The sequence below is a fragment of the Dermacentor andersoni genome, chromosome 9 (genome assembly GCF_023375885.2).
Source record: "Dermacentor andersoni chromosome 9, qqDerAnde1_hic_scaffold, whole genome shotgun sequence".
Lineage (NCBI taxonomy): Eukaryota > Metazoa > Arthropoda > Arachnida > Ixodida > Ixodidae > Dermacentor > Dermacentor andersoni.
In genome coordinates, this window is record NC_092822.1 from 138,917,791 (window position 1) to 138,944,611 (window position 26,821).

The window sequence follows — 26,821 nt, forward strand, 5'->3', positions numbered from 1 at the left end:
CACCATACCGCACGGGCAGAACGGAAGCACCGATTCAAGGCTCTCGTCGCGTTCATCGCTTTAGCGCCACCTATTTAAAAATAATATACGGAGCCAAGCCAAACCATTATTTAGCGTCTATTTGGGTGAACCTAACGCTTTTGGGCCCTAAGCGTTCGAACGACCAGGGCACTATAACGCTTACACCCCCTTTCCACTCCGTCGACCGGGTCGCAGGAACGGCGGCCCACTTTTATATCGGCGGGTGATGACTGTGGTGATGCGGCTTTCCATTGGGCATCCAGGAATAGAAAACCGGGTAGTGTCGTTGTCGGACAGGGTGAAGCGTTGATGTTGGGTGGAAGCAGGAATAAGGTGCCGTTATCACAGCAGCTGGGTGCTGTAGTCGACACAGTGGCGGGGGAAAGGTCGAGATGAGCAGCGATGAGCGCGTTGGCAGCGACGGCAAACACCTGCATGATGAATACAAGAGGATTAGTGACTTGTGCGGGAGCACAGCCACCGAGCCCACAGAGCGGCGGTGGTGGTTGCAGCACTTTTATATCGGCGGGTGATGACTGTGGTGATGCGGCTTTCCATTGGGCATCCAGGAATAGAAAACCGGGTAGTGTCGTTGTCGGACAGGGTGAAGCGTTGATGTTGGGTGGAAGCAGGAATAAGGTGCCGTTATCACAGCAGCTGGGTGCTGTAGTCGACACAGTGGCGGGGGAAAGGTCGAGATGAGCAGCGAAGAGCGCGTTGGCAGCGACGGCAAACACCTGCATGATGAATACAAGAGGATTAGTGACTTGTGCGGGAGCACAGCCACCGAGCCCACCGGTGGCTGCGATGTCGGGTGGCCTTTGGCCGAACCTAGGTCGAGGCGAATCGATAGAAAAGCCCCGCAGTCCGAGTCGTCGGCAGGGGCACTCCCGATACACATGACCTGCTTCGCCGCAGTAGTAGCACAGCGGTCGTCGATCGGGTGCTCGTCAAACCTCTGATTTCCTCGCGGTAGCGGAGTTGTCGGAGCGGCTTGCGCCGATTGCAACGCGACTGGCGGCGCCACATAAGTAGGTGCGAAAGCTTGGACGGGGTTCAGTAATGTTTCTGCGTACGTCTTGCGCCGGGATTCGCTTGGATTGAGCACCTTCTGCTCCGCTGCCCGGCCTTCGATGTTGAGCGCACTGCGCTATTTGCATCATACCGTCGTGTGGGACTGCCCTGTGACTCGCAGGGAGCACTTCTCTTTCCGGCAGCCCACCCTTCCATTGTCAAGAAAGTGCTTCCTGCCCTACTTGACTTTTGCTGTGACACGCAGCTGAGAGCGCGGCTGTAAGCCTCGCATTGCTTCTTCACCCTTCTTATTATTATTTTTCTGCCTTCTTTTACTTCTCTCCTTGATCTTTTTCTCCCCACTCCCCTTTCCTTGTGCAGTGCTGTTGAGGTGTCCTCCTCTGAGAGACAGTTACGGCACTGCACTTCTCTCTTCCTCTCCTTCAAAAGTCACTACACACAGAGGTGGTGCTTCACTGCTGGAAAGAGATGCCTGCAGTACCTGCTGTACTTCGTAGTGTACGACGCTGGCGAGGGAACTGACTGGAGGTGGCGACGTGCCGTGGTGCTTCTGCAGCTCGTCGCGAACCACTGAGCGAATCAGCTCGCAAAGCAAGGCGGCGTCGCACCCTAAGCCTACCGGCGCATCCGGAGTGCAGGCGGCATATACTTGTCGGTTGTACAAGTTCGACCGTTGCTGAAAGGTCTTCTCCATCGCGGTGGCTTCGGTGAGGAACTCCGCAACAGTCTTGGGCGTATTCCGAACAAGACCGCCAAAGAGCTGCTCCTTTACGCCTCTCATCAGATGACGCACCTTCTTCTCTTCCGACATGCTCGGATCGGCACGCTGAAAGAGACGCATCATGTCTTCCATGTACATCGTGATGCTCTCGTTGGGCTTTTGAACGCGTGACTGAAGGGCCCGTTCCGCTTTTTCTCGGCGATCAGGGCTGCTGGAGTAAGTCTCCAGTAGCTTGCGCTGGAACTCAGGCCAGGATGACAGGGCACTTTCGCGGTTCCTAAACCACGTGCGAGCACCATCCTGGAGGCTGAAGTAGACGTCCCTGAGTTTGGCGTTGTTGTCCCACTCGTTAAACGCAGCCACACGCTCGAACTCCGCCAGCCAGTCTTCCACGTCTTCAAATGTGTTGCCATGAAAAACCGTCGGCACTTGGGGGTTCAGCAGCGTTAGGTAAGTTGGTGTCACCCGTTCCGTAGAAGTCGCAGTGGTTGCAGTCATCACTTTTTCCTGGAGGTTTCCAAATTCTGGGGCGTGGCCTCGGATTCGCCGGCTTGTGCAGTGAACTGGAGTCAACTCCAACTGTGGGGCGAAGTTCTTGCTGCCCAGTGGGGTCTCCTGCATAAGTTGAGCGTACCCAGCAAGCTCCACCAAATTGTCGCATATACCCTGTTGGAGTATACAAGCTGAATCAAGATACAGGCGGTTGCACTTTACAAAAACGCAAGCAGCGACGCACGATGCCGAGACGATCCTCGTTCTGTTCTTCAGTCTCTTGCTGCACCACACCATGTGGCAATATAAATAATTATAAGACAGGTTTATTATATATCCGTGTTTTACCGATAACAAGATTGGAATTTGTCACAGACTCTACTATCACAAACGTCGGTTGGTTGTTCCCTAGTGAAATGGTGCAAACCACTCTAAGGGATCAGCCATGAATTGGGCTATATAAGAAGGCCACTATGAATGTGGCAATTTCATCATCAAGCATAGAGCATTATAATCGATGCCTTTGTGCCCATGGAGGTGCCCAAAATACTGACACGTTCTTTACGACCATTAAAGTGCATAGGAGCGAATAAAGCTTGTTAATGACAGGGTTTTTGTGCACTCTGTGAAATTGACATAGTTGAGTAAACATACTATCAATGTCACAACTACTGTTTGCAATGCAGAGAAGCATCAGCGCTTTGCTCACTCGTGCTTTAATTACGGCCGTTTACATGTACGTGAAAAGCGGAAGATGTACTGCGATGAGCCATTGTAGTATTATTGTAAACTCGGCTACTAAAAAAAGCAACAACGAGCTTTCGTTTACTCAAAGGCTAGGTGCTGGATATATTATATATGCCAGCTTCTGCCCGAGTTTCTAGCAAGAAAGGAAGCATATATCACATTAATATGTGAATATTATTACAATATATCTTGATCATTTGCTCACACAAGCTGGGCAGCATTCATTAGTTTTGTAACAACTACATTTATTATTATCCTTAACATAAGAGTCAGCTTCAGGCCGAATTTGGGTTTAGCCTGATTTCGATTAAACTTGTTCGGGGTACAAAAAACAGGAATTATGAGGCTCTACCTGAAAATTAAGGACCATAGCCATAATAGGGTGAGATGCAACAGAATTCGCGCACTTCAATTTAGCTACAGGTTAAATGAAGCTCAGTGGTCGAAATTAATCTGAAGCACAACGACCGAAGCAGCTGCCGTATATCAAGTGCAGCATTGGAGACTGTAAACCTCATTAAGTGCTATCACGTTGCTTGGTGAGTACACGCACAGCAGGTTGGGAAAATTTGTTGAGCAAAATTCACAAGAGCAGAAACAAGGTGCGCTATACTTTCCAGTCCATATTTAGGATGGCTCGTGTACATCCGCAGACTCTGCAATGGTGCCCCCTCTTTTTTTGAACAACGTCCCTGCCAACCTGGAAGCGTGGAGATTCATAAAGTTCCACAGAAACGATACCGAGGGGTGGATGGGAGCACAAATTTGCCCTAAGTGCACATCTCTTTTGAGGGATACATGCGCAACTTTATTAAATAATGACAAATTACCTGTAGCACGCAAGGTGCACACACAAGTGGCAGCAACACATTGTTTTTAGACCACAGCAACTTTTTTTGTTGCTTCAGCTTCCGCTGCTTCAGGGGCTTGTCAGTATATAGACTTGCTCAAAGCAGGTGCCGTCCTTTAACCATCAGTAAACTTCCGATGTTTATCTATAAGAAGGGAGACGTTAAGTAATTGAAGAATTATAGGTCCATTAGCTTGCTTTCAGTGTTTCATAAAATATTCACCAAGACAATTTCCAATAGAATCAGGGCAACACTTGACTTCAGTCAGCCAAGAGAAAAGGCTGGCTTCAGGAAGGGATATTCTACAATGAATCACATCCATATGCCATTAAGTAGGTAATTGAGAAATCTGAGGAATACAGTCAACCTCTCTATATGGCTTTCATAGATTATGAAAAAGCATTTGATTCAGTAGAGATACCAGCAGTCATAGAGGCAGTGCCTGTAATCAAGGAGTAAAAGAGGCTATCTTGGAAAATATCTACAGATTCCCCAGCTACCCTAATTCTCCATAAGCAAAGTAGGAAGATACCTAGGAACAAAGGGGTCAGGCAAAGAGACACAGTCTCTCCAATTCTATTCACTGCACTCTTAGAAGAAGTATTCAAACTATTAGACTGGGAAGGGTTAGGAGGGAGGATCAACGGCAAATATCCCAGCAACTTTTGTATTGCAGATGAGATTGTCCTGCTCAGGAACACTCGCAATGAATTACAGCAAATTGTTGAGGAGCTTAACCAAGAAAGTGTAAGAGTGGGGTCAAAGATTAATATCCAGTAGACAAACATAATGTTCAATAGCCTAGCAATGGAACAAGGATTCAGCATCGCCAGACAGCCTCTAGATTCTGTACAGGAGTATGTCTATTTAGGTCAATTACTCGCAAGGAATGCTGATCATGAGAAGGAAATTACAGAAGAATAAGAATGAATTGGAGTGCATACGGCAGGCATTATAAAATCCTGACTGGGAGCTTACGATTGTCATTGAACAGAAAAGTATACAATCATTGCATTCTGCCGGTGCTAACATATGGGGCAGAAAGTTGGAAGTTAACAAAGAAGCTCAAGAACAAGTTGAGGACCACGCAGAGAGCGATGGAACGAAAAATGTTAGGTGCAACTTTAAGAGAGAGGAACAGAGAGCGAATGGGGATGGCCAGTATTCTAGTTGACATTAATAAAGAAAAATGGAGCTGGGCAGGCCAAGTAATACGTAGGGTAGATAACCAGTGGGCCATTAGAGTTGCAGAATGGGTGCCAAGGGCAGTCAAGGATGGCAAAAAATTAGGTGGGGTGATGAAGTTTGCTCGTGCAAGTTGGAATCAGCTGGCTCAATGCAGGTGTAATTAGAGATCGCTTAGAAAGGCCTTCATCCTGGGGCAGTGGACATAAAAATAGGCTGATGATAATGGTGATGAAACTTCCAATGGATGGTTTGGAGACTGGTACGTGAGTGGAGACCTTTTAGCAACAGAATTTATTTTTTGTAAATACTGATGCAGCATTTGTAAAATGGGCTCAAATTCCAGAACATTACAAAACATATTCGAGAAATGTGGCAGGTATGCACCTGCATTGAAGCCTTGCGTGGATGTGGCAGCAGTGACCCCCATGACGGCATCTGGTCCAGCACTTTGGGCGCCCACCATGTGACAGCAGATGGCTTGCATAGCCTGCAAGTTTTTATAAAGCAAATGGTACAGCATGCACTCTGCCATGAAAGAAAAATAGTCACAACAGCACCGTAACTTTTACAAGGTGTGTGCCAACATGAAAGGCGTGACCTCGAACGTCATTTGCTAAAGTCCTCATGTCTAGAAAACCTGCTCCATCGGAGAATGTTTTTGTTGTCGATCATTCCAGAAGCAAGGGCGACAATTTAAATCCTCAAATGCAAATCAGACATGATGGTGCTGACTGTCAAGTGAAGTTACTGTTACTATAACTCAAGTCTAAATAGGTACTTTTCTTTCCCCTGATATGGAAATAAAACAATCATGTACAACTTCATTTACGGGTTGTTTCATTTTGCAAAATGGGGAGGAGGGGAGTACAGCACACTGGGCTAGTTCAATTTTGTTCACTTTTGTTTACACAGAGAATGAAAAAAGACAGAATCATCATATCTTAGTGCTAATACATTTATCTCTGCATTTGTTTTTGTGTAATTTTGGTACTCATGAAAGGAGCAGTAGGTGTGGGTTGTGATTCCATTCTGAGGTTCAAGGTCTGTTTGCAAAGTTTTGCAGAATATGCATGCAGTAGTTCAAACAATAAACAACAACATGATGGTGAGTGCTTGAACCCTCCATCAACATCTGCACATCATGTGACTGTACAAGTAGCAAATAAAAGAGCAGACTTGTACATGCATGTTAAAGAGAAAAAAGTAACCAATTACAACTACTTTATTAAAAGAATACAACTAACTGCAGTGACCAATTACTGTCCTATAAATGTAAGTTGTAAATTGCTAAAAAAAAGTAATTGATTACATCTATGTTATGTACGTTTCTCCCAATTTGTATTAGCCTTGCACAAATATAGTAAATATATAATGAGCTCCACAGGCTCTTTTAGTGCATCCTCTGCAGCCCTTCATACATTTTTTATCGTCATTAACAATTGCTTTTCAAAAATTTTATTTGTTATCTTCCTTCATTTTCTTGTGAAAACGTCAGCAGTGACACCTAAAACTTGCTGGAGGGAAGGGTGGTGTTGTAGCATACAAACACCCCGTGCATAAGATAGTGGTTACTCAGTGTCACGATGCTTGCATCCGAGTCCTCTATGAAGCGCAACACTCCATTATTGCTGGGGCCCAGAGAAAGCATCCTGGTAGGGCCAACAAAAAAGCTGAACAAATTGTCCATAGATGATTTTTTGGCATCAACGTCCAAAGTGGCTTTCGATATCATGCCAGAGAAGTGCCGGTTAAACCTGTCACCTCACATTGGCTCTAGTGCTAACACATGTAAACAGATAATGAGCACCCAAATTGGTCCCTCTGATCATGCATAATCCGCGAGGCAGCTACGTGGCATGACCGCAGTTCTCACCAAGTTCATGTGCTCAAAGCTGCATCACCTGTTACAGCTTGTCTCACAAATAAAGTAACTATACAGGGTTATTTGTCACTGGTTACTGAAAAAAGTAATTGAATAACAGTAACTATATATTACTAAGTAAACGAAGTAATTTATCAATTAAAAAACTACCATAAAAATTAAATTGATTACAATTAATGACTTAGATGTAAATCATTATGCACTTATAAGTCTGAAAAAGAGACCCACACGACTTCCAACCAACATGTTCAGCCCTTTATGCACTGTGCACAATATGTTTTTTCCCGCTGCAAAACCCTCATTGGTTATACTGGCAGATACTCAACAAATGGTTAAAACTAGGGTTGCGAGAATATCAAAAATTTCGAATCCAGGTTTAATAGCCTTTTGCTGTTTTTTTTGTATCCGATTTGAGAATTTGCTATTCGAGGTCGTTGAATATTTGTTCCATTCAAATGCTATAAGGAACAACAATAGTTGTTGCAATCTACCAGGAGAAAGTCTGATGCTAATGGAGAGTTTTCCAAATAACTTTGCTGCAGGAGAACCACGTTTGTTGTGCAGGCAAACTAGTTTTTGAGCGAACATTCTTCTCAATATTTGCTCCTGCCCAATAGTTGTTCCAATCGGTAAATAAGCACGCCTTGCCCTGGAAAGCCCGTGGATTTGTTGTTCTAATTTAGGTAAAGCAGCTTATTATTTGGTCAATCTCACAATAATTCGATTCCTTTAAGAACTATGTGTGGTGCTGTAGCATTGCACTAGGCTCTTTCAACTGCCACTACACTCTGCTACGTTTATTTCTGTCATGGTGCACCAGATGAAATCACTTTTCCTCTGATTTCGATTAACAAGCTTCTCAGATGGCGTAAATAACGTAAATGAGGATTTTGTTGTTAAACTAACTTCACAGAAACTTTATATTTAAGTTTGTTTAGTAAAGGGAAACATTTGGCTTTTTTTTTTTCGAACATTTCACTATTCGAACACCCTATAGTTAAAACATTATTGCTAATAAGGGTATGAAAGCGAATTTGAGGCATCCTGCATAGCATCGCAGAGTGTGGACACTTTCCTACACTCAAACTGTGAGGAGGTTGCTACAAGCTGATGCTTGAAATTTTTTCCCATTTATTTATCCTGAAAGTCAGGATAAGGGCATTCCATAATGGAGCAAAATAATCAATGAATTGCAGGAGGCAGAGGTTACTATAGTAGTGTTATTTATAACATAGTGCGACACATAAATATGTACCTTGTGTCACTTTTATACACTTGCAGAGTTCAAACCTAACACCTAACTACCCTAATAGGCTTACGCGACATACCTTAACATGGTCTGTTCCTCGTTACCGAACCACCTACAACTCACAGGCACTCCACTTCAATTTACCATCTATTCTAAACGAATTTCCTGAACTAACTACTGCTAGACAACGGCAGCTATGTCAGTTCTTCACATCAATGTCGTAAATAGAGGTCGCATAGTTATCTTTGGGATGGCGTGCATGTGTCTTGTTTGCGTGGCTTTTGCCCATCCTGTACTTATTGCATTTTTTTTTTTTCTTCTTTTTTTGGTCCTGTCATCGTTGCGCGATGTCTGTTATCAGTGCTATTTTTACTCTTTATTGTTTGTGAAACCTGTTAAATAAACAGAATTTTATTTTTATTTACATCTTTTTTTTTTTCTTTTTTTTCCTTGTACAGTCAAAAGTCTTTAAACGATGATGTTTATTTTATGCTGTATAAAACAATTGATGTGAACCCTGCTGCAACTCTGTATGTTAACTCCAAGTGAGCCTTACGTAAACTTGTTACAGTATTGCTCACATGTTATAATTATGATTTCATATGCATATATGTGCTGTGAACGTCGGATGCTGCCAATGTAAGGGTCTTCAGGGACTCAGTCAAGCTGCCCAGAGCAGCTTTTAGCCCTGAAGACTACCCAGAATTTTCTGGTGAAATAAACTTTTGATTGATTGATTTTGATTGATTGATACTTCTCCATTGCTTCAACTGTTGGGCACATGGATGAATGAAGCTTTATTTCCCATTGAACAATGGAGGAGGCTGAGAAAAACGCTGTAAAAAGACGGCTTGGTTGCCCTCAACCCTCTGACAACATGACAGCGAGACAGGTCAGCAAAACACGCAACAAGAAAAACTAATTGCAAAAGAAGAAACAATAAAGGCATGCATTTGGTGCAGCATGTCGGCATATACAGTAAACACTGCTGACATATGTACATTTACAAGTGCGTGAACTTGTAAGCTATGCTGTGAAATGGCCGGGTCAACAAGAATAACCAAGCGAAGGCAATAACAAGAGCATTAACAACGTGGTTCACCAAAGCTAGCAACACCTTTAGTGGTCCATACGTAGACCGCCTTCTGTTTTATTATTGTCATTCCTTACACAGCAAGTAGCAATACTAACTTCGATATGGTGTTTTATGCATAAGAAAATAAAACTACAGTTCACTGTAAGGAATAAACATATTGTTACCAGATGTTACCATGCGTACATTTTTCCACTTTGTGGCAGTTTTTCATTGGACTGTTGGTGATCTGTCACTGAGTGCTGGACACGCACCTGCTGCATTTGAAGTTTTGTTGATATTGTCACTGATTCTGTACCAAAAGGGGTCTTGTCCGATTGGACTGCATACACGACATGTATAGCGTTGCAGATTATCAAGTCTCCACAAGCACCATCGATTACTCTAGAAAGTACGGTGGTGATACATGTATAAGTAGCAATCGAGGTTGGCCTGCGACATCATATTTCCATCACTGACAACTGTGCTCGCTGCTAATTAAAGTTGTGCTTCGAGTGCTACTAGTTTTTTTCGGCACAAGTTAGCCCAATAAAAAGTTACAATAGTTTTTGCACTGTCTGGTTCTTCATTGCTACTGCAATGTGACAGTATGGCAGGAAGATTTTCAAGACTTGTGACAAATTTCCAGCTACATAAAAGAAATGTGACGGCACCACGAGAGGCTTCCTGCCTCAACACAGGAGCCTATATCCTCGCTTCCCCCTGAGCTGTCCTTCTTTGGTCCTGTGCACTGTTTTCACTGTAATGCAAGGTGACAGTGATTTACAACCAAGGAAACAAGCCTTACTTTCTCGTAGGAATAATAAAAAGTTGGCAAAGTGAGGCGGTGCATCATTCATGGTAAGCAGTCATAACACTGTAAGAGATGGTCATAAATATTAAAGCAAATTTCTGATTGATGCAGGTGTAAAACATTTCAGTGGAGTGTTCGGCCTCCTGCTGGCAGAAGCGAAACATCTGCCAACAGCCTCTTCGAGATCACAGCTGTAGCCACTTGGTCATGTGCAGAAGTCCTTACCGAGACAAACAAATAACTATATCAGCATTTGGCATTGTTTTGAGCTAGTTGTTTCAAACCTGTGTCCTCATTGGTAATTCTCATGAAAATGAGTGCATATGCTGTTTTATGTAACACTAACAATTCTCTCTCGCACAAAATATTTTTTTGCATATTAGAATGTTGCTTTGCCAGCAAAGGTAAACTGGTTACAAATTACACTGACAGTCAAGCAATGATTGCTTTCATCACACAAAGAACCAGGGGGGGGGCCTGCTGATGGTGAAAAAAGATGTCTGCTCACAAATGGTAGCCACTATAATTGATGACAGTTGCCATAGAAATATTGCTGGAATCGGGACAAAAACGGAACGCTTGCTGCAAGGAGGATATCTTCAGCAGCAAATGATTGTATGCAAGCTTGGCTGGCTACACAACATGAATGCAAGCCAGTTGGTGCATACAGCCTTCACGCAATTAACCTTCAATACCACGCCATTCACCTTCAATTCAGTAGTAACCTCTTACAGGCACTCAGGGCATGCCAAGAACTGCAGCAGCTTGTTTATACAAACAACATACCTTCATTCATCCTATATGGTGTAAAAATGGGCCAGTCGGTAATTCCCCATTCTAGTGCTACCTGCAGACAAAGGACAGGGACAGACTTGTGTCTCTTGCAGTTAGTATTCATCATTTGCCAGTTTCTGCATTGTAGTCACTGCTCTGCAGCACTGACATAACTTTTGAAACAGATGTTAGAAATTTGATGTTTTAAATACTGCTGTTCCTAAGAGGGTCACCAAACAGTACGGACAACGACAATTGAGGCAAGTTAAAGCAAGAATGTGAGGGAATAAGGTTCAAGCAGAGATAAAAACTACACTTGACCTTTCCTCCATTTTGTTATATTATTTAGCTGCTGGTGCCAGTGGGAAACTGTGCAGGGCCCTGCAGCAGGTTTTAAGATTTAAAGTTAAAAAAAATTACATGTAACTGCAACTTTTTCAGAAGCACAACATTTATAGAGTGAGCCAGTGTGATTCAGTGTGTAGGTGTCAGACGAAGGACAGACAAGAACCTGCTTCTGTCTCTTCTGTTGTTGCTGATTTTTGTAGCACAATCTTGCATTGGGGTAGGAAGCAATACAACTATGAGACATTTGCAGAATTAATTTTACCATTTATTAAAGAGAATTATGTGTGCAGAGTGGTTATAGCCGAGTGCATATAGTCGCCGGACTGTTAGTGGGCTCTGTTGGGCTTGCTTACAAACTTGTACTTGCAACTTGCCCAGATTGATTCGTTCTGGTTTGTGAGATATTAACTCGCTCAAATGCCATATTGGATTTGACCAAACTGTATCAGGCTCATTTACATCTACAGCTGGACTGCTTCACTTCTTTCTGCTCACATTCTGCTTACTTGTTCACGCGTCAAATGCTTTAAATAAAAGCAAGTTCAAAGACTGTAGTGCTTCTGAAGGCATGATCTATGAAATGTTGGACAGTCTGTGATGGAATTATCTGGCGCCGCTAGGCAAGAAACACATTCAAAAACTGACGCAGTTGCACTCGCCATCTGTTGTGCATGGTGTGACAATGAGTGGCGGCGTGGCTGCCCCAATTGTTTCAACCCGTACTGCGGCCATCTTGATGGGCTTGCATGCCTACATCGTCTGAATCTCCCTTCCGGTAATCGCTGCAACAGCAAAGCTTCCGCCTGGGTTCATTGTGTCCATGCAATGTTTCTGCTACACCACCACCATCATTCTAGCCAGAGGGAGAGAAGAACAAACACACCAGGCTTGCTGTAGCATGGAAGCTGATACCAACAGTTGCTGAAAAGACAGTTTATATCAAAGGCTAGCATTCAGGCCAGCTAAGCTTGGGTGGAAGGGATGCGAGCGTGACAAGATGCCACACTTGAAGGAAGACACACAGCAATTGTGCAAAGGCAGGGACAATTTAATCGATCAATGAAATCTTTATTGGACACTGTGGATACATGTCAGGAGCACAGACGAAAAGCGGAACAAAAATGACTTGACTGGGCCTGTTGGGGGGCGGCACACAGGCCCAGTCAAGCACACCACAGAGACACACAGACTCAAGAAAAAAAGAAATGTGCATAAGAAAAATAATACAAAAGGAAAGCTGATGACAGATCTACAGATAATAAATGCAAATGCAGGAACAGCTGTACAGACAGAGCACACTATTGTGGTATGAAAAACATGCTTCCCTTGCTTAACATCACACAATAGAGGAACTGCAAACAATAGCACAAGGTAAAAGCAAGTTGAGTGCAAGTTCAAGAGTGCAAAGAAGACTAAGAAAAAGAAAGTACTATTCAAATGGGTTGAGGCAACGATGGTCGTTGGTGTCCGTAGTTGTATGCTTATTCAAGTACAATTTCTCCTGCAAGATAGCGCTTGTTGAGCCTTCTTTCTTAGTTTCATCTATCGTGCTACACTTATAAATTTGTACCATTTCTGCGGCTGGTGGTCTGGTACAGACGCTTGGGTAGTTGACATGGTAACTGTGGCAATAGGCAAAAATTAAATAATGCCTTCAACCAGCAAAGGACATTGACAAGCAGTAAGCTTCAGGCTGCCTGTTGCATTTGGTAATTAGGTGACTGGACGAGATGTAGACGTCCTGTGTTTGAAATGGCCTCTGTGGTTCGGTTACCAGACAAACATGCGGTTGTAGACGCAGCTCGTTGCAGTATTTGTACTACAGAACACTAAACAACATTGTACACATGAAATTAGAGCAACCCTCTTGATGCTGTCATAGCTGCATCTGGAACTTAGCAGTGCAACGAAAATGTTGTAGACTTCACACTGGCCTGAGCCTGTGAACATTTCGAGTCTAGCTTAAGTTTTCTACACTATGGGGAAGAGCTAGTGAACTCACTTTAAAGTCAAGATACTGAATTCTCCCACACAGCATAAGAGAGATAATGTTTCGCAGCCCTAAAGCACATTTATCCCTGACATGCAATGCTCTACAATCTCATTGTTGAGAATCCTAACAGGAGTCAAATTCACACTTCCTGGGGTACGAAAGTCTAATTTGCAGTTGTGCTAACCACTTTCTGCTACGAAAGCCATCGGTGACCTCGAGTACTGCCAAGCCCGTGTGGCCGAGTTAATTCCTCCATCACATTGTGTGCGACATGCGGTGGCATTTGAACCACCTCTTGCTCAAGAACTGTGCTTGGCAGTCGGGACATTCGAACAACTTGCGGGGCTTTTTCTCCGAGGCGTGCCGTTTCTGGTGCACCACCAGGTGGGTGCGCTGCACAAAGCGTCGATTGCATACGTTGCACACAAATGGCCGCTCGCCCGTGTGGGTGCGCTCATGCAGCTTCACAGTGTACCGCCGCACCGAGGTGTACGGGCAGTACGAGCATGCATACAGCAGGCGGCCTTGGCTCAGCAGGGAGCTCACCGTCTCACCTGCACGAAGCAGACAGGCCGCCACACTTGATCTCCGTTTTTGAATACACAGAACAGCAACCGATGAAACCAACGACAGAAGGCAACGAACACAATGACACAAACATTACACATCTTTCACTCTTCTCATCTCCTTTTCATTGTTGCTTCCCACACTGAAAATTTTGCATGGATGATCTGCATACAACCGGTCACCTGTGTGAAATGACACCAAAGAGGAAAGTGATTTGAACTGGGCTGGTGGATTAGAGTTTCCAAACACCAAGCAAGCCACTCTCATCATGAGAAGAGGCTAGCCAGAGAAGCGTCACCGCATTCCCACAACAGCTCACTGTGACATCATGCATTTCGACAGCACCACTCGCACCTAACCTAATTGTTGTGCCAGTAAAGGGGAACAGCATTCTATTCCAAACGAACCCAAGACTGAACTTGGTGAGTTTGAGGAAGTTTCACTAAACCCCAATGGTGCAAATGTGAAGAAAACACTATGAAATTCCAAACATTGCCCTGACGTATGTAAGCTGGGGTTTCAGCACGAAATTTTAACAGTGGTACTTTGGGCTTTGTTTTCTCTTCTGATATTCAACCTCTTACTGTGAAAATAACGAAAGTTGTTTTTAAAGAATACTTTATACATTTAAACTGATTTAGTGTTTCTCTTGTCTCAATTAAAAGCACACGGTAATAAATTGTGAAGTCAAGCTAATGAAAGAAGGGGCATTTGAAGTAATGAGACTGAAGCACAGCTGAACCATACAGAACATGCAGGGAAGTTGACACCAAATGAACACTTTCTTGTTGCCTATGTCTAGTTCTTACAAATCTCTATTTCCCAGTTTGCTGAAAGTCCTATTTGCCACTAAAGAGGCACACACGGCAAGGGCAGCAATAATTATAACGCAAGGCAGTTTATTAAGGCAGCAGAGCACCAAGAGAACCCAGGCAGTTCTGGCCAAACAGAATCTCTGATCTCGGTAACAGCGAGAACCCAGAACACCTTCTTTGTTACAATATTTTACTGCATACACGCTTTTACCAGCAAACATATCTTTTGGCATATACATTCTAGGTCGTGAAGCAGTTCTTATACATATCTTTTTTCCTATAGCATTTCTGCCCTTTTCACTTTTCTCTATACATCTATTATATTTCCCCCTCCCCCATCTTTTCATTTCAACCCCATCTATTCTGACGGCCGCAGGACAGTTCAGGACTCCACTGAAGAGAGAGACAGTTGTGATGCCCTTCATTTCCTACCTACTTTCCCCCTTTCTAATACAGCAGAACTACTACTACTACTACTACTACTACTACTACTACTACTACTACTACTACTACTACTACTACTACTACTACTACGACTAAAGCACATTTTCAGTTTGCCTTGGATCCACAATGCAGCACCGATTTAAAAGCAGTACTTCTTGCACACATGGCATTTCTCTTGCTTGTGTCATGACTGTGTTTAGACTATTTGTCCAGTTGTATCTTATAACACTACGTTTTCCGGCATTCATACGTGTCATTTTTTAAGACAGACAGACAATGAACTTTTATTTCATTTTTTGACATATACATTCTTTCCCGAGCTGTAGCGTACACAATTTTCTCCAAAGCTATTCTAGAAAAAAAGAAAAAGAAGGGACACTGTTCATAAGAGAAAATGACATGACATATTGCAAGACTAAGGCACGGCAAAATAATGATGGTTAAGGCTTGCATAGAGTAATTGTTTGCATGGCACAAATGGATCACAGGACTGTTTCACTGAGGCAAGGTCAGAGAATGAGGAGCTAAAAATTAGATGCCAACTAAATGCACAATGTGAAGAATGGTGGCAGATTGGGCTAGCTGGTAATCCTCTGTTGTTTGCAGTGTTGTATAATTTGCAAAGCAGTCAACAGAATGGTGAAGATTGTGTATTGTCGCCTTGTGCACTACTGCACACAACAGTACACGACTGCATCAACTATAACAAGCCAAGGCGGTGTAAACAATGAATACTGATCACATGAACATAACAAACACAAACTAATGCTATGCATGCCCTGAGGATGACCACCAGTAACACAATTTTAGCCCTACGTGCATAGAAACATGCACGCATAGCTCTAGCTCACCACATTCACGAAGCACCTGCACAATTTAAGGCAGTAAGGAGACAGACATTGAAAATTTTCTGTCTCACTTTTTTTATTTTTATGCAGCTGTAGACTCCATAATTACGGAATGAAGATTGAATTCCCCAAGAGCGCAGGCCAGTAATTGTATCACCTTTAAGTTGACTGACACACATGTGTACTAAACACATCTGCATTGGACATAAACAAAACATCATACTTTGGACATGAAACAAAAGATCACTCATGTCACTCAAACCTGCAGTGGCCACTTATGCAGTATGACAAACAACTGAAGTAGGTGCAAGTCAGCCTGGAGCAGTGCTTGAAGGCCACACAACGATCATGTCACCAAAAGCTGCCAAACTGTCTCTTCCAATTTTGTGCTTGCCTTGGAAATGCAGGAGGGCTTTCTCTTCCTTACTATCCGATCGGGTGCTGAATGAACTCTGCTTCTAGCAGAGATTTAGGCGACTTGAACAGATGTGCTTCTAGTCCAATGCCAAGTGTTTTGAACTGGAAATATTAAAAGGTATAGTAACTAACTGTTGTGCACCAAAAAAATTAAGGCTCCATATAGTTACAAACAAGGAAACTTTGTTTTTAATCTACAAATACATCGAAGAGGCCTGAAGACCACTATCCATAAAAGCCATATGGCAGAGCACGTGCAAAGGCTCGAGCAGGAAATTACAACATCTGCTTGCAGAGGTCACATCTCCACTGCATTCAGTATTCCCCGTCTGTACACTTGCATTAGCAAAAGCTGTTTTTGTTGCGTTTCATTTCACACCACTTCAACTGCATGCTTTCTGCATTTGACCATCCCTGCTGTACTCTACATTTTCTTGCCACCGACACTGGCAATAACTATGCCACATTACATTCAGGCTTCAATTCTAGCCAATTGCGAACAAGGTTCCTGCCACAATGCGCCCAAGTGGTTGATGGTTTCCCATTATGCACTGGCAATTCCTGCCACAATTGTCACCACAGTAAGAGAATCAGGCAGCTGTAAGCACAATGGTACACAATGTTTCTTATCACAACATGAAGGCTACACATCTGTGAGCAAACACCAGGGGAACACTGACATGTCCAGAAGGCCACGATGCCTCGATGCCATTGTCCCCTGCAAAGACAAATAAGTTACACACAAGCATCACAACTCAGTGGAAATAACAGAACTTGTACATCCCAGCACTAGAGTGTTCTAGCACACCATTGCAGCCTTACGGTGGCACCGCTACCATATCAAATATACTGGCCTCAGCTGAGCACGTGCTCGCGATCCAGTGCTGTGCATCGGGTGCCCTACAGTGGCAGCGGTAAATAATACTACCCTATTCACTCGTATCAACAGGATGGAAAATCGGGCAAGTTGGTACAGGCTGCAACGGTGAGACTGGACAAGGACTAAGGACCTACCAGACAGGGGTGTTTCCGTCAAATAAATGGCATCCGAAAGCTGCTCTTCCACATTCCTTTTTTTTTCTTCGGGGAAGGATAAAGCTGTACCAGGAGGTGCTGAAGTGCAAAAAGCAGCAGCAAGTCCACCAAGACAGCATAATCCAGCTTCGGGGCGGGATAAGGCTGCACGGTGCCCCCCCACTTGATGTGGTGCCCCCATCTTTTTCTTGGTCCTTGTCTAGTTGGGCTGCTGCAGCCATATATGCATGGCTATACGTGCCGTGGGAGTCGTATATCAGATACCTCTCACATGCGGAAAGAAGTACATCAGACAAACGGGCCGTTGTATTAACGACCGATTAGCGGAACATAATCGGGATTTACAAAATGGCACTAGTTCTCATCTGCCGCATCATTGTAAAGCCTGCGGAGAAGAAAGGAAGATTAAGTTATAAATACTTGGGTGTCATGATCACGTCTGATCTCAGGTGGAACACACATATTAACTACATACAAAAAAAGGCCATGAAGAAGCTAGGGTATCTGAAACGTTCCCTACATCAGTCGACAGAAGAAATAAGGTTACTGGCATATAAAACATTTATTAGGCCGATTCTTGAATATGCTTTCGTCTTATGGGACCCATTTACTGAAGTAAATATAAGAAAACTCGAAAGTATCCAAAGAAAATCAATAAGATTCGTCTTTAATTCATACGGCTGGCACACATCTCCGACTCAGCTGCTAGAAAAAGCTAATTTAGAAACACTTCAACTAAGACGTCATCGTGATAGGTTGAAATATATGTATTTAATATATCATGATCATCTGCATATCAATAAGGAATTGTACATTCAGCAGGTGACTCATCGTTCCACACAAGGAAATCACTCGAAAAAAGTTAAAGAATTCGCCTGCAGAACCGATTGCTTCAGTAATTCATTTTTTCCTCGAACTATTCGAGAATGGAACCGGCTCAGTGCACACCTTGTCGAGAAACCCACCATACAGTCATTCTTAAGTGCTTTATAATTCCATCAGCCTTCGATTTTCAGCAACACTTGTCATCTCGCGACACATGCTATGCTTCGATAAGTGATGAATTACAGCAGTTTGTCATATCGAGCGACGCGCATGCGCAGCTTGAATGGTCCGTGTCCTGATTTAGTTTTTTCTTGTCAAGCACTCTGTCAATATATCTTTGTACAATTTTATGTCTGTAGCACGGGTTTGTATGCAAGCGACGTGCAAACTATCGGTCTTTCGCTGCTTTTCAGTGCGTAGTGCGAGCCTTGTGTAATGTGTTCTTGTCTTCTTATTTTTGATCATTTCTTCATATGTACTGTCCACTCCTGTCTACGGCCTTCTCTGAAGGCTGGCAGTATTTATCAAATAAATCAAAAATTAAGTGTGTGGCAAGGCTGAAAGAAGCAAAGGTTTTAAACAGAAGTAAGGACCAGACAGCCCGTGAACAGTTGGAGGCCTTCTATATTGAAAGAAACTGCAGCGATTGTGATAGCGCCCCATCTATCTCCGCTGATACACGGGCCTGAGATACATGTGTGCCTCACCTATCTCTATCCGCTTTTTTGTAAAAACCCTCGCGCGCATGCGTGGTTCTTGCTACCCATCTTGATTTGTCCTTATATTCATTCGCATATGCAGTGAATAAACAGTTGGAAGTTGCGCCTGTCCCGTCTCGCTTGCTGTGTGTTGTGTTTTTCGGTGCTACAACCCTCTTCTGGAAACATGCACCAACTAGCCCCCCAACGAGTATTACGCATATCAAAGCTGACCGGTAAAAAAAAAAAAATAAACAGCTCAGATACAAGGATACAGTTCAAATAATGAAGTTTTTAGATGTAAGCCACTCAGTGTTGCCATAAACAATCAGCTTCAAAACAGGCCACAATTAACTGACTGATTGAAGAGCTGCAATGAATGCCAACAAGTCATATCAACCATGCGTCCCTTTACAGGTCATCAACTTGATGGCAGCCTTGTATTGGTAACATTCCCAATAAACTGAAAATGCTTTATTTATTTATTTACAATACTGCCAGTCTCATATCGAGACCATAGCAGGTAAGCATATAATTATATATACAATGCATGTTTTATATACAAAATGGTAAGAACATCAAAACATGTAAATGGAAATACATCAAACAGGTTCAATGCACAATTTTACAACACTAATAATATGAATAACAAGAGCAACTCACATAAATAGTACACTTCAGGTTACATGTACGTAAGGATTATTACAATGTTACAAAAACAAAGAACGAAACAAGGGAGGTAAATGTTTAGCTATAGTTCAGAAAATGGAAGTTCTGACAGTTATATGTGCATAAGAACTATTCTTTCCTAACTACTTATTTCATCTTCTAATAACTTAACAAAATCAGACTGCGATACTGTGTTAGTTATAGATGCATCTAGGTTATTCCACTTGCGAACAACACAGGGGAAGAAGGAAGACTGAAATGTATCGTTATTACAAAGGAACTCGTTTAGTGTATATGGATGATTATGACGAAGTATGCGAGATTTAGAAAAGGTCACATATGCAGAGGCATTTATTGTTAGTCGGCTGTGTAATATTTGATGCAGAAATTTTAGATGAGCTCGTTTTGCTCGAACAGCCACAGTTGCAGGCCCTGACTGTGTTAGAAGAAGAGTAGGGGAATCACTGTGCCGATATTTTCAGTGGATAAACCTAACTGCCTTTCTCTGGATCCTTTCCAGTTTAGATATGTTTGTTTTAGTGTACGGGATCCATACGACATTAGCATACTCAAGGACAGGTCTCACAGACATAATGTAAGTTAAAAGTTTGACGTTAGTTGGTGCAAAATGCAGGCACCTTTTGAGAAAGAAAAGTTTTCGTAATGCACAAGAAGTAATGTTGTTAATATGTGATGTCCAGTTAAGGTCAGATGTTATTGTTAAACCAAGATACTTATGCTGTTGAACTCTTGTTACGAGGCTGCCATTAAGTGTGTAGTGGAAAAGCGATGGGTGCTTTTTTCTCGTTACTGTCATACAAACCGTTTTGTTTCTATTATTGGTCATTTGCCAGTCATCCCACCATTCTGTTATTTTTGATAGTGCGTTACTGAGCAGAACTTGGTCCTGGTGATTACATATCTCTCTGCATATTATGCAGTCGTATACAGACAGCTTGATTTTACAATCAATGTTACTTGTAATGTCATTGATAGAAACCAATAATAACAGTGGACCTAATACCGAGTCCTGTGGGAACCCTGATGTGACAGGCACTGGAGCTGATGGGATGTTTTCGATGACGACAAATTGGGATCAGTGAGATAAAAAGTTTTTATCCATGCAGTAATGGGTCCATTGCCAATCGCAGCTGTAATTTTGGCAGTTAGTTTGGTATGGCCCACACAAACAAACGCTTTACTGAAATCTAGTAAAAGTAGGTTAGTTTGATTATGATTATTAATACTTAAAGCAAGATCGTGTACCACCTCTGTTAGCTGAGTGACTGTCGATAAGCCTCTTCTGAAACCGTGTTGAACATCTACTAGAATATGTTCTTCAAAATATGCAGTTAAGTGTTTGAGAATAATGTGTTCCAAAATTTTACATGATGTGCTGGTAAGTGAAATTGGTCTGTAGTTAGATGGCAGGTTAGTATTGCCTGACTTATGAATCGGCACAATTTTGGCAATTTTGTAATCTTCAGGTAGGTCTGACATCGAAAGTGACTTGCGGTTAATAAGGCCAAGATATTCACTGTTACATTCAGCATAACCTTTGAAGAACTCGTTGGGAATGTTATCGGGACCGTTTGCTTTCTTCACGTCTAATTCAAGTAACTGCTTAAATATTCCAGAGTCGTTTATTGTTAATGTGTCAACAGTGGGAAATGATGATGGTGGCAAATATGGAATTGTGTCGTTATCTTTAGTAAAGACTGACTGAAAGTGTTGGTTAAATTTATCAGTGAGTGCCAGTTTTTCCTCGCATGGACGATGTGGTGTCGTTGCGGGTCGTGTGCGAAAAAAGTTCCAAGAGCGATTAGGGTTGTCATTGATAAGGTTAGGCAATGTTTCATTGAAATATATATGCTTCACAAGCTTAGTCTTTAACTTGAGTTCGTTGGCAGCGCGGGGGAGTTGCGATTTTTTTTGTGTACTTTCACTGTTCTTTTTCATGTTATGCCACAAGCGTTTTATTCTGCGCTTGTCGTGAATTATATCGCGTGTTATCCAAGGATTTTTTCATTTGATTTTTTACTTTTTTTCGGGATGTAATGACGCATGCAGTGCGAGACTATACGCTTGAAATGAAGCAAGAGATCATTAACGTGAACAGAACTATCGTTGGCAATTTCGTAAAATTCTTGGTATTCATGCACTAAATAGGTTAGTATAGCGGAATCATCTACTTTTTCATCTAGTTTTGGCTGTTGCAGTGCATCCGAGGGGCAGCTGGCATTTTGGTATGCTGTGGTCTGAGACACCATTTATGACCTCCGAGTTCAGTCAATAATCAATACTAAGTCTAGGATGTTATCGCTTGTTCCTTGTGTTCGCGTAGGAGAGGTTACAACTTGATGAATCCCGAAATTTAGCATCATATCAATGAGCGAATTTGATGAGAGTGAAGTGTGATGCATGGTATTCCAGTCAATATCAGGTAAATTGAAGTCTCCCATAAGAATAACTCGTTTGCTAGCATGCGTCTGCATAAACTCCTGTACAGCAATAACACTTTCGTGACCAGAAAGAGGACTTCTGTAAAAGCAACCAGTAAGTATAGCAAGATCATCGCACGTAATCCTGCAGAACACAGCCTCAACATTTGGAACGTTGGGCGTCAATACAAAGAGTAAGGACTCATCTTAATAAGCAGAGCTACGCCTCGAGTTGGTCTATCTTTACGGATAACTGAGTAATTTGGGGGTGCTATTTCATGGCTGTATATTCCTGGTGAAAGCAATGTTTCAGCAATAGCAACAATTTCAGGGCTGTGCTCAAGTAGCAGGTTTTCTAATGCTTCAGTTTTATTTACAATACTTCTCGCATTCACATTTAGCAGTGTTATTTCTGTGAATGTTTGTGGCTTCGAGTTACTGGTCGACTTATTTCGGCGTTTTTTTGAACTATGACTCACGTTTATTTCGTCATCCCAGACAAACATGCTGTCGTTTATGTACAGTTTATCAAAGAATAGGGATACTTTTTCACCTTTCTCACAGTTCGATTTAGTGCTTTCCCAGAGTTTTCTTCTCTTTTCCTGCACTCTATGACTGAATTCTTCACCTATAGAGTACTTAGTGTTCTTGAATTTGTAAGTATCTGCCGTGCCTGTTGGTGTAATTTATATTACACTCAAAAGAATCGAAAGCAGTGAATTTGACCAATTACTATAGCTTATCAAAATACTTGTGCAAAGAAACCAAGATAAGACAATCGAGACATCAATCAAGGATTACACACAAGAATGAGAATTTTAAGTTGTAATGTCACGCAGTTTTGTAAAGAATTTGTGACTGGCACTGAGTGGGAAAATATTCAGTTTACTTGCAGTGGTGTTCCTTTCTCTGGCATTAGAGGAAAATTTTGGGACAGATTTCTAGCTCTGTAGATTCAAGTAAACGAGTTTTTTCCTGCGAGAAGTGGCATAGCTTCACATTTGTGGTAACTGCTAAACTTGACACAGTGTTGCTTATCAAACATCCAACTAAAATATGGAGATTGACGCTTTTGGCTGCTAAGTGAGCAGGCAGTCCCAGCCCTTCAGATTTATGTTGATTTTCACTAATATTTCTAGATTGTGCTGTTCCATTTCAAGTGCATAAATACGTATTTTTCCTTTCACCAAATTAGGAGCTACTTTGCCTGAAGGTTTGCATCTGGTTAAATCCAGTGATGTTGCAGGTAGTTACAGACAGCTTCCTTACGCATGCAATAACTCCACAATACAGCTATTGCGGACCTTTAATGCTTACATTAGATAAGCCTTTAGGAACTTATTTAAGAAAGTTAAGATATTCTGCAAACGTGAGAAAGCTCAACATTATGCATTTCTAGGACTTCATTCTGGAATTCGCCACTCCAACCTTTTCTCGCAGCTGCAATGAAAGAGGTACATTATTGAATGCTGAAGCTTGTAGGCTCTTAACAGAAGCTTTCAGTTTTGTGTATTTGGTTCCTTAGGCATGAGAGGAGCCTGAAGCTACAAACACTAAATTGTGCTTGATGAGACCTCATCCACCTTTGTAGATTCAAATATACTGTTACTCTATGCATAGTACACTTGCACGAGTGTGCAACAAACAATGTGGTTTCAATATGAGCTGCAACATGGTGCCTGTGGACAGCCAACGGGCTCCAAGACTGCATGATGATGCAGACACACACAATATCGGTTTAATAAATACCAGTAATTGGAACGATGTCCACTTTCATTTTATTTCTTTTTCTGTTACAGAAACAATCGGAGTACAGGAAAAGGACTAAACAGGTTTAGTTCTCCAATCGGAGAAATATTGGTTTAATAAATACCAGTGACTGGAATGGTGCTTCGTACTCAAAATTGTCGCCATGCAGTCTTGGGGGCTTCTTGGACCACAGTGACCATGTTAAAGCATATATTGAACGTGACTATACATAACATGGTGAGAGGTCATGCATAGGAAGTCAAGATGTGATATCCACTAAAGGACCAAAAAAGTAAAAGTGAGAAACGAGACAGAGGCTGGCCTTAGTCTCAACTCTGTCCATATTTGCTTGGCACAAAAATATGCTTTCTTCACACACACACAAAAATGCTGCAATTACCTTAGGATTATGCAACATGCAGCAAAGGCATTGATGTCAAGTGCAACAACATGCCCACTGACTGTACATGCAATTAGGCCAACGAAACAGCAAAAGAAGTGCCCACCTGCGCCACAGGAAGGGAGATCAACAGCTGGAAACAAGTGATCAGGTAGCACCTCTAGGGTGCGATCTTGTACACATTCCAAAATAGAACGGAGGCGGTCCGTTCCACCGAGCCGCACACGATTGGTCAATTTGAACCGTGACGAACGCCACGACATCATTTGTGACGTGATATCTGCTGTCAATCAGTCCGTGTCGTCCGCCATCGGACGAACGCAACGGAATGGACCGCCTATTTCGTGGCATAAAGCACGGGCCGAGGCGGTCCGTTCGATTTTGGAACGCGTACAAGATCGCACCCCTAATTGACCTTGCTTTAGATGTGAAGAGCCACATGGCTTGCAAGAAGCAGTGTGGCACCTGACAGAGATCAGCCATGGCAACCCAACTTTTCACAACAAAATATGTAGACATGAGGCAAAGTAAAAACAGGACCGTACTTGTCCTGTCCTTACCTTGGTCCTTTTTTGTCGTGATGCACCGTAGCTACCATGAAGCCTTACAAATTTCCCAAGTTTCTGTGGTCTCAACTTCTCTCCCCATGTTACACAACACCACTTAATATAGGAAGATACTTGGCTGAAATTTGGGTATATTAGGTACACACAATACATCCACTTGTGTAAGGTGCTGAGTCATTTCCCGACAAAAAAAAATTGAATAAGCTCAATGGTGAATAAGCAGTAAATGCGAGAGAAATGCGAGCATTACATTGCACCTTTTTAAGGTTGTAGATTTATTATATAAACCGCCTTTGCCATATAGCAAAGTGTTCAAGAGCATACTCGAAGCATGTCCCGACTCTTCGAGGAGCAAAATGCAACAGGTCATGGTCTGGATCAGACCTATGTGTACAAACGTACACACACACATGCACGTACACATTATACATGCTCTTCTACCATCCCTTCTCTACCTCTGCCACATGACTGGCTTCCCACACTTTACACACATATGATGCGATTGTGCACAGGCTTTTGCACTTGTAACACAGCTGTTTGTCTCTGGTGTGTGTCAAATTTTACAATGTCTGAAATTCGTGAGCTATCTATCAAAAGTACTCACCTGGCATGAACAGAGTGGGAATAACGAAAGTGATTTGTTGCGGTGTACCTGTTAAACCTTTTCAACATAATTATGGAATAACTAATGCGAGTTTTAATGAGAAAGTTTCTGATTTATTTGGCTTTGTTTTCACTGAAGCATAATGAATGCACCTTTCAAGCTCTAAAAATAGCGGCAGCAATGATACAAAGGTTTATTGGCTACATTTCTAACTTTTATTTTTCGTGCGTACATATAGTGGCGCAGGCTTGCCAATGCCGATTTCATCTAAGCTTTGTTCTAGAAGTAGAACGTTGCTTGTGTTCTAGTCGATGAAACCGTGAGTCTCCTTATGCATAAGGTGCCGATATTCTGATCGAGAACGTTACTATCTATTGCTATTCCCGGTCGTTCAGCGCTACCCTAGCGATTTCATGCACTAATCCCCCTTTCTGTAATCTTTCCTCCGTTTCCCACAATGCTGACCATTTTCAGTAAATAAAAGTGCGCAGGTTACGGTGCGGTCATCACGCTTCCGTGTTTAGCCCATCTCTCTCGCAGGTTGGGTGCATGCAAACCTGTAACCGCCCTCCCCAACACTCAATTTATATACATTAGCGCAGAAACTTCTTGCCAGTATTTTGATTACTGTCGGGGATGCTTTCGAATAATTTGAATTCAAAGGCTCAAAACCTCCCGCGCAGCTTCGGTGACGCTGCATGCAAACGGGTTGGGCAAAACTGGCCAAGCAGTAGCACGCACACAGCAAGGCATCTCACCAACTGCATTGCACAAGGCTGTCATGCATCCAATAAAGTATCGCTCTTGTCCAAGGCTTAAACCACTGAGCCTTTTGGCGCCAATGAAACACGTCGTTCGAACGCACGTCCGTGGGGGTCCACAGCGCTTGGTGCTTGCTTGCACGCAGTCCCCATCCCACGGCGCACAAAAACAATACACAGGCCATACGAACGCACTGCTCGATGAAAAACTGCGAATGCTAAGGGATATAAACGCTACAAACACCTGCAGAAGGTGCTTACGACCGCTAATGGAAGGTTTCCCTTCCCCGCCGCGCAATCTGTCGGGGTTGCCTAGGCGACGGTAGAGCGTCCCCTCTATACATCCTCAGGGAGCGCTGCGAAGGATGGATAAATAGATCGATACTATGAGCGTCCCCTTTGGAACGGGGCTGTGGGTCGCGCCACCAAGCTCTTGCTACTATACTGCTTAATATCCTACCTAGGTTAAACAAAGAAAAAAGGAAAAAAAAAAACACTCTGAACTACCACGCCCAAATTTTCTGATCCCCTATTGCGAACTGTGCTTTTGTACGTCTCCGTCTTTTTCCTACTTTTCTTCCACCAATCCTCCAGTCGCCTCTTACTACAGTGTCTATTGCGGACATGTTTGCTTTACCACTGCTCCCTCTGAACCCAATGGCTTCAAGGAGGCCAGTGGTGCCTAAATCGACCGCTGGGTAGACGTCTTCACATTCTAATAAAACATGCTCCGTAGTTTCCCTAGCTTTACCGCAGCAAGCACATGCTTCAGGAGAGCACGTTGTTGGGCGAGTC

The 26,821-nt window shown here is 42.8% G+C and overlaps 1 protein-coding gene across 4 annotated transcripts; it reads right to left on the reverse strand.

Annotated features, from left to right (window-relative positions):
- Positions 1 to 1,010: 1,010 nt before the first annotated feature.
- On the reverse strand, positions 1,011 to 26,804 carry LOC129384498 (uncharacterized). 4 transcript variants are annotated; one of them, XM_055070032.2, is made up of 3 exons: positions 26,024 to 26,803; positions 5,440 to 5,542; positions 1,011 to 4,011 (listed from the first exon to the last, which is right to left on the reverse strand). In XM_055070032.2, exon 3 carries the CDS (start codon positions 2,564 to 2,566, stop codon positions 1,448 to 1,450), a length of 1,119 nt encoding a protein of 372 aa, XP_054926007.1. In that variant the 5' UTR covers positions 2,567 to 4,011; positions 5,440 to 5,542; positions 26,024 to 26,803; the 3' UTR covers positions 1,011 to 1,447. The 4 variants fall into 4 exon arrangements, 1 of the variants encoding a protein (XP_054926007.1); XR_011890106.1 differs by lacking the exons at positions 1,011 to 4,011; positions 5,440 to 5,542 and adding exons at positions 12,242 to 16,380; positions 16,959 to 16,996 and having other exon boundaries at positions 26,024 to 26,784; XR_011890107.1 differs by lacking the exons at positions 1,011 to 4,011; positions 5,440 to 5,542 and adding an exon at positions 12,242 to 16,380 and having other exon boundaries at positions 26,024 to 26,804.
- Between the last annotated feature and the right edge of the window lie 17 nt (positions 26,805 to 26,821).